The 8,642-nt window shown below is 36.6% G+C and overlaps 1 protein-coding gene across 1 annotated transcript; it reads right to left on the bottom strand.

The window, feature by feature from the left end:
• Positions 1-1,755: 1,755 nt before the first annotated feature.
• On the bottom strand, positions 1,756-6,724 carry LOC149564225 (putative serine/threonine-protein kinase WNK9). The gene is made up of 8 exons (XM_089827295.1): positions 6,660-6,724; positions 5,828-6,480; positions 5,685-5,722; positions 5,308-5,535; positions 4,997-5,220; positions 4,631-4,788; positions 4,060-4,507; positions 1,756-3,909 (listed from the first exon to the last, which is right to left on the bottom strand). Exons 2-8 carry the CDS (start codon positions 6,032-6,034, stop codon positions 2,441-2,443), a joined length of 2,772 nt encoding a protein of 923 aa, XP_089683421.1. The 5' UTR covers positions 6,035-6,480; positions 6,660-6,724; the 3' UTR covers positions 1,756-2,440.
• Positions 6,725-8,642: the final 1,918 nt, after the last annotated feature.

Here is an 8,642-nt window from a genome sequence, read left to right as displayed (position 1 = left end):
GTGTTGTTATGTTGCCAAAATTATTCTAGACTTAGATATCACAATTGATTACTCTTGGAGAGTTGTAGCTTTGGAGATTGTATTGTAACTTTATTGTTGATAATACAATTGGGCCTAGCTTTGGAGTGGTGGGATTTTCACGAAAGGGTCTCCCACGGATATCTGATTTTTATGTGTATAATTCATTTTCTGTATGTGTTTATTTAGCTTGCAATAGTTTAAAGTTTTGTGAGATAAATTTCAGCATCATCTCTCCTATTAGATTTAGTATTTGGAAGCATTTCCACACTTAGACTTCCTTTCAAAGAGAACTGAATTTTACAGAAATTAAAAGACTATTTGTACATCATCATTTGTTAAATATTTATTCACAAATGTGAAACAGAAACCTGCTTCCACGCAAAATATTGTGTAAAGATCCATCCAACCATCTCAACTTTCTTAAGACATATTTAAGGATCTACACATCACTAGAGCAAGCACCTTAATGAATTATTATAAAATGTTTCTGCACTGGAGGATAAGATCTCTTGCTAAGTTGTTTCTACACTGAAGGATAAGATCTCTTGCTAAGTGTTGGTATTAGTGTGTCTATCAAGGTTCAGACTTAGACGGCAACGTCTATACAGCCACGAAAATGCACTTTCTTACGAAGGAGAGGACTTAGAATTTTTTTTTAAAAGTTTGACAAAGCAATGTAAAGGAAGTGCATTTTCGTGGCTGTATAGCCACGGGCCTCTTTGTAGGTACTCCGTCACACGTTTGTGACGCCCTCAAATAATTTGGTCTGCGAGGCGCTCTCTACATATAGTAGTTATAGCTATAGGTTCCCACTAGATGAGGGGATTCTGGCTGCACAACCTTCTTGGACAATCCATTGAACCTGCGTGCAGCTTGGTGGCAATTTGCCCTCTTTTCTGGGTAATGATTGGCAAAAGAAGCTCTTTTGTTGGGAGATCTTTGGAACCGTGAGTTACATTTCTCCTCATTTGGAGAGGGAGTGGCCTTTTTCCTTCCTTGAATGGGGTAAAGATCTCTTGATACAACCAATAATCTATTTAATCTTCTCTGGTACAAGTATCCCTCCAAACTTAGTATGAGACCAATTTGATAGCACTGGACCTTCAAAGGAACTAAAAGTATCTTAACAATGCATCATAATATGCTATTTTTTTATATGACTTATCCACCTGCTTCCATATTCAAATATTTTTATTCCATTTTGAAGTACAACTTCACAGTCACATTTTGAAACAAAAAGATGCATTATACTATACTAAGCTTCTTTATACCAGTTTTGATAGATCTGCACATCAGTGAGACAAAACACAATGGTTCCGGAAGTAATTATTTTTCCATCTCTCTGTTTCTATTACCCAGAAGCACTAAAATCAACAATATGATTCACATCTACCCCAGCTTGAAAAATTGATAGGTCGTCAACTAGCAGCATTTCTGTCCTTTGCATTGTCCATAAAAGAGTGGCGTGGTGGTAAAATGGATTTCAGTCGCTAGGGAGAAACCTGATGTTCAAGTCTGTTTGTGAACAAGTGAATATTTTTTGTGGCCCTACAGTCCCGAGAACAGAGTGCTTATTTTCCAATTTAAAAAAGGGTTTCAGAAAAGTCTATCTTCAATATAGAGGTGGCAGAAAATTTAAAAAATTGAATCAGGTTTCATAGTTGTCCATTATAAAAGTGAAGGTAGAACATTGTCTTTGACTTAGTTACAAAGATTAGGATAAACAATCCTGAATAAGCTAACCAATACCAATTCTCTTTATAGGCTAAATGGAATTACATAGTATCATCAGTGTCTTTGTGCAAGACACAGAGATGCCACAGACACTATCATCTTTTTACAAGAAATGAAGTGCACTTACAATCTTTATTTTCTCAATGTCGGATACAAAATCCTATAGCTCAGTAGAGCATATTATCTCAACTCAAATCTTTGATCCATGGTTAGCATTAAGCAAAATTCCATACATATAATTTAAAATCCCTTCAATTTATAATTTCTCAGTTGATTGGGAAATCTGACAAGGAAGTTCAGTTGTCTCCAGCCAGGAAGTGTGTTACTGATATTATAATGTACAGTCCATCCAAGTTGCATCATCTGAATAGAGATGAACTCTCAAATACATCTTGATAGTGTATTTCCCTTGGCAATTGCATCACCTCCTACTGGAAGCAGATGAGAATGTTTTTCTTTGGTTACCATATTGTTTCAAGTTGCCATCTTTCCTGACAAAATTCTGAAACATACAAGTGCTGAGATCAAGGAATATTTTCTGGAAAACCTTCCCTGGCATTGCTACGAATGATAACTTCATCCACAAGGCAACAATAATCTATACAATAATTAGTCTTTTTGCAACATTGAATCTAGTCTAAGGACAATAAATTTATGTTACATATAATACTTTCAAACATTGAGGTTACTGTCTACTTCTTCCTTCTCTGAAATCCCTGGAAGATGACCGAGGTATTGATGGCATCTGTTTTGAACCTCCGTAGCAATGTTTTGTATTGTCATGCTTCTCTGCTTTACATGCTGTAATTGGTTTCTTGCCTTTCAACGTACCAATTTCTGGGGAACGAGAATACATGTGCAACTGACTATCAACTTCACTAAAAGAATGCATTTTCATTAGCCTTTTAGATGGCCCCAGATTTCTTTTGGTTGGCTTTGGAGGAGAAGAGTGCATATGCAGAGGAGAACGCATGAGCGCTGGATAAGAATTTAATGTAGTTCCTCTGGAAACTGAAATGTCTGAGCAAATCGCTGAAGTATTATTTGATATTTTTGGGTTGGATCTTTTTGAATATCTTGTTCCTCCATTGCCTGGCTCGTGTTGTTTTGCATGTCCAAATTCTTTATCACATGCTGTTGTGTGTTGTATTGCATAGTCTTCTTCCCATTGTTCTTGGCTACCATTCATCTTCATTTGACATTCCTGACTATTTACTCCACCACTGATTTTGCTCCTCCTACTAGTGTATGATCCGAGAGCTTTTTTGTTTTTCCATCTATTAGTAACTTCTAAGATGGCATTTTCATGTTTTATCTGCAGTTCCTTTAATTCCCTCTCATGTTCTACTGCCAAAATTCTAAGCTCTTTGTTGATCGAATCAATATCTTCATCTGATAGAGGATCAATTGATGATAACGATTGTTGCTTGCTCAGCGAAATAGGAGAACCACATTCAGTTACAGGAGTTGACCCCTCGGACAATCCATGCCTCCAAGCTTTATCCAGATCCTCTGCATATGTTGTCTTTTCTGAACCAGACAACTCTGTGTTATAATCAACAGAGGAAACTTGACAAGACTGATATTCCTCAGAGATGGGAGGTGCCGAACCATGTGAGACTTGAGATTCAGGTGAAGTTGGATCCTCACCAGCAGACCAGTCATGGGAATAGAGATGAAGAACATCTGACGACTCACTGGATATTGTGGGAATCTCTTCTGTTGCATATGAAGAAAGACCAGTTCCGTCAACCTGAAATGTGACTTCTTCAAAGCGACCATGCATAGCCGGACATTCAACTTGAGTGCAACAAGGCAACATTCCGGGCATGTTCTCAACCAAGTAGTGAGACCTCAGATATTCCAACAAAGAACTGTCAGATGAAATGGTAGAAAAACAATCAGTGTAACTCTCGGAGCAATCTTCAGTTGTTTTGGCGTTACATTGGCAATACTCCATGCATGGTTGATAATCCGTTATCGCTGTCCCTGCCTTCCAATTGGGTACCAAAGCCAAAATCTCTTCGTCAATCATATCTGCAATTTTTGTAACGTCTTGATCGGCAAGGTCAAGCTCGGCAACCATTTCACTGGCCACACTCATGGCTGTATCTCCTTGCACATTAAATGGAAAATAGATATTGCGAATACGACCTGCAAAGCATAAGGGGAGATTTGAAGATAAGGGTTAGGGTTTGTTTGATAGAAGAACTTTTAATAGCATAACACTTCAATATACTGATAAGACTACACCTCAGACACTGGAAATTAAACCATTTTTTGCTGTATAATCCCAACAATTACCTTCTTTGTCTGCTATTCGTAGTCGTAAGAAAATGGTGTCATCGTCCCTCTTCTTGCCTTTGACGGTAAAATCCATATCATGAGACAAATCATCCTCTTTGAAGCATGCAGGCAAAGGTACAACTTTGTTGTGTTTTATGGTCTCATGGTGTCCGGCAATTCCATTCTCCTTGGCATGGCGTGCAATGTGCAAATTGTTGTGCGTCACATTATCAGCATTTTGAGACGAATTAATGTGCATCTCCCTCAAGAAAGACCCTAGTTCATCCACGTCATCTCTATGGACGTCTATGTTTGAAAAGGAATGTTGTAAGCCATGCTCCTGAAGAAATGGATCCATCAAGAGCTCCCTTGCAGGAAGCCTCCTGGAAACAGTGGCCAAACATTTCTCCACAAATTGTCTCACTTCAGGATCCTTCACTTTGTACAGACACGCCGGTTTCTTGCCCTGGAATCGATTGAAGAACTAAAAGTCAATCCCAAATTCCTTGAATAAACCGTAAAAGTCTTCAAGATAAAAACTTGATATGATAAGGCTGTTTAGCAATTATAGATCCAACAAAGGACTTACAGAGGTCACTTTCTTGTAGATTTGAGCAGGATTAGAACATTCGCTATAAGGATACTCAAAAGTGAGCATTTCCAGAAGACACATCCCAAATGCATAGATATCGACCAACTCATTGTATTCTTCATCATACAGCTCAGGAGCCATGAATTCAGGGGTCCCTGCAAAAAAGGTTTCAAAATTCAGATTGATTTTCCTAACTAAGCACTAAAGGATATAGTGCCCTAAACCAAAAGGCCAAAATAAGGCTTTCAGGAAATAGGACAGAACATTCAAATTCGTAGTTGCGCATATGAGTTCTTAATCAAAAGATTGAACAACTCTGTTTAATCTATAATGAGCGTCCCACATTGACAACAATAAAATTACCTATAATGCTGTGAGCAGAAGGAGATTTGCGAAGGATTGCAGCCAGACCCAGGTCTCCAATCTTAACTTCACCCTGGTTTCCATTGATAAATATGTTGTCACACTTCAAATCTCTGTGTATAATGGGAGGGTCATGGCTGTGCAAGTACAGAAGCCCTCTCAAGATCTGACGAGACCAATTTTTCACAGCCCTAATGTCTACCCTTTTGTGCTTCTGCCTGAATCTGAATGCAAAACAGAGCACAATAAAATAATAAAAATCTCGGTATTGTATAGACTAAAACAAGTTCCTATAAAGCGAAATTACTTACTGTCTGAGAGATCCAGAAGTGAACATCTCGGTTACGAAATTGATATTCATGTTCTTTGTATCCACCCATGAAGAATAGAATTTGATTATGTTCTTGTGATTCACAGTCTTGAGAAGATGAACTTCGGAATAGAGCCTCTCCAGATCCTCAGGGGCCTGTAGTACATCCTTTATTTTCACTTGGTTCCAAGCCACTTCAATCCCATCTCTTTCATCAAAAGCTCTGTAACTGCATACATAAATCAACCAATGCCAATGCCAGTGCCAAATCAAGTCCCCATATTCAAGTCGCCCAGCTTACAAACAATAAACGCAAGCCCAAACTTCAAATATATTTGACTTCATAAAACATGATAGATATTTAGGGTAAACATTTACACTGTTTTAGAAGCCCCCTTCCCAAGCACATCATTGTACTGCACACAACAAATATGCCGGTGAAATCAGATCTGTACGATAATATTACCCACACAAAAGAAATTTATAGTTGTATATAGAGGGCAAGTAAATATTTCGCTTACCCGACCATAGCGACCGCTCGGATCGACCTCAACAAATTCCGATTCGCCGTCCTGATAAAGCTTGTAATCCGGCATGACTGTTGCCCTCTGAAAACTAGTTTTATATAGATTTGAGTGCGTTGCAGAATGTGTCAAAGTATTAAGCTTTATCAGTTCTGATTGGAAAAGGCTCTGAGCATCGCCAAAAGAAGCCCCACAAACATACATTCTGATTCCATCTGCAACCCAACTGCGTCCCTGTGTTCATCTCTCCTTAATAATCTTCGATATTCTTCTCTGAGATCATATGACATAAGGGGGGCAGGATGAAATTACTACACTTAGTATGTGCTGCCCCCTTTCAATCTACAGTTATGTTGTCTGTTTGTCCACATAACAACACCGTGCAATCAGACAAGCAGCTACATACATTCAATGCATTCACAACTTGGAGTTTAAAAACTGTGGGACAGATACGAAATCGTTCTTTGGTTTCCTAGATCTAAAACCGTGAATCAGACGCACACTGGAGAATGCAGGGAAGGTGGTTTTCCTCTTGCATTTAGTGACCCCCCCGCTTCCATTGGGAGAGCATGTTTCATTCATTCATTGTTCAGGCGCTGTCTATTATTGGTCATACCAACAAATTTTATCCCCAATCACACCTGTTTTCCCTATAAAACAAACCGTAGTCAGGATTTCTTTTTCAAGAATAAATCTATTTTGTTATTGATTTCATAAAACAAATACCATTAAAATGTACAGGAAAGCCCCGTAATGAGAACTATTTGTAACAAGTAAACAAAAATAAGCTGTGCAATGTCAAACAAACGATGGACGTTGTTCAATTTACAAGTAAATCAATGAAGAAAACCCCAAGTTTGATGAGTAGATATTGAGTAGCCCTAGTCCAAACAACAGCTGCTCGCCTCGAGAATAATATATTGGTAATATCATTGTTGTATTCATCTCGACTGTAAACAACTATCTGTTCACATGTTGATAATTTCTATAGCAGTTACAGTTATGGGTACTAGGATCTTTAAACAATAATATTGCACTTTGGATAGAAAATCAATTCGAGAAGGCATTAAAACTTCAATTAATTTTTTTTTAATATTTAAAATAAGTGAAACTTGAGTTAAATGCATATTTTAATTAGAAATAATAGTATTTAATTATTAAAACTACTTTAAATATTAAAAAATGTCATTTCCTCTTGGTTTTGACTATTTCACTGATGGGGTAATGGGATGGATTATTTCTACCATCATTTAGAACCTCGGAATAAATTTTATGTTTGGGATCTCTTTTGTTTTTTCTTGGTATTTTTCTCTTGGTTTAAGTTATTATTTTTTTTTTTACAGAAATACTTAAATATTTTAAATTAATAAAAATTTGACTTGTATTTATTGAAAAAATAATTTCAACAACTAATTTTAATTACAATAATATTTAGAATTATATAAATAAAATTTTCAAATAGAAACTCAATTGTAAACATGAATCAATTTTATAATAATATCAAGACTTATTCTGACTTTTATCTAATATTCATTAAGTCTTATTTCTCATAATCACATAAAAGAACTATTCCTACTTTCCTTTTCCTATTAATAGTATCAATTTCTATAATTATATTATCTACAACTAGCATTTTCGGTAATCAATTAGAATTATTTCAATTTTCAACCCTTCTATATAAAAATTAACAATACATCTATTTTATAATCACATATAAAAATCATTCCAAATATATATTATCCAAAACTAAATCTATATCCATCCTAATTTTCACCCATACACCAAATTACCCAATTACCTCCACCTTACAACCCATACTACACAATAGTTAAAACCCATTTCTATTGCTAAACCCTAAGGGCTCGTTTGGTTGATGGAATAGGAATAGAAAAATTGGTATAAGATTTTTATTTTCTGTTTGGTTGATGGAATAGGAATGGAAAATTTTGGAATACGATTTTTCTATGCCCATTTTGCCTCTAAAACGAACTTATACCCATTCCAAAAAATACATGTTTTTAGAATAGCCATTCCTATTCCCAATATCACATTCCTATTCTCCATTCTTATGCTCATGGCCAAACGAATCCTAAATCAATCCAAATTTTCAACACAAATTCTCTAACATCAAGCCCAAAAAGATGCCAAACTTCATTTCCCCCATATGATGAAAAACCCATGTGTACTAAACATAAGCCAAAGTGGGAGTTAGCTAAGCCACATGGCTTGTCCCCCTAAGCTCACTAGAGTACAGTATGAAGGGTACACATTAATTGCAAACCGAACCCCCAAACATTGATGTGCTTAAGTTTAGATGCCAAATATCTTGGTCCTTTTCTAGCTTAGGAAATTAAAAATATTATAGGAATTGTTTATTTATGTGTGCTACCTCCCTTGCCTTAACATTATTGGCCATGTGAGCCTCAACAAGAGAACATTCAGCACCTTTCTATCTTAGCCTTCCACGTGTCATGGCCTCACATGTTTTCTTCCTCACCAACCTCTTATCTATGTGTGCCACCTCCAATGTACCAAACATTTTAGGGGTTTAATTTGCTCTTTTTTGAGTGAATTATGTTGCTTCCCATGTGAAGCCGAGTATGACAAAGCAATTTCTTTGTTGTAAGCAAAGATGAATGTGGGCTTGATTTAAGAATAACATGCATTTTGTTGGAGTTGGAACCCATGATCTCCCGAGGGCACAAACAGCAAGGTAAAAAGAAAAGAAGTGTCTTAATGCAAAGAAAACCTAAAGTACCTTTATGTAGTTTAAGCTCCTTGAAAAGTGGATAGCATTCGCTTTCTAAAATGC

This window comes from Cupressus sempervirens, chromosome 4 (genome assembly GCF_028749045.1).
Source record: "Cupressus sempervirens isolate cs-2001-9-10 chromosome 4, ASM2874904v1, whole genome shotgun sequence".
Taxonomy (NCBI): Eukaryota; Viridiplantae; Streptophyta; class Pinopsida; order Cupressales; family Cupressaceae; genus Cupressus; species Cupressus sempervirens.
This window is presented reverse-complemented; position numbering and strand designations above follow the sequence as displayed.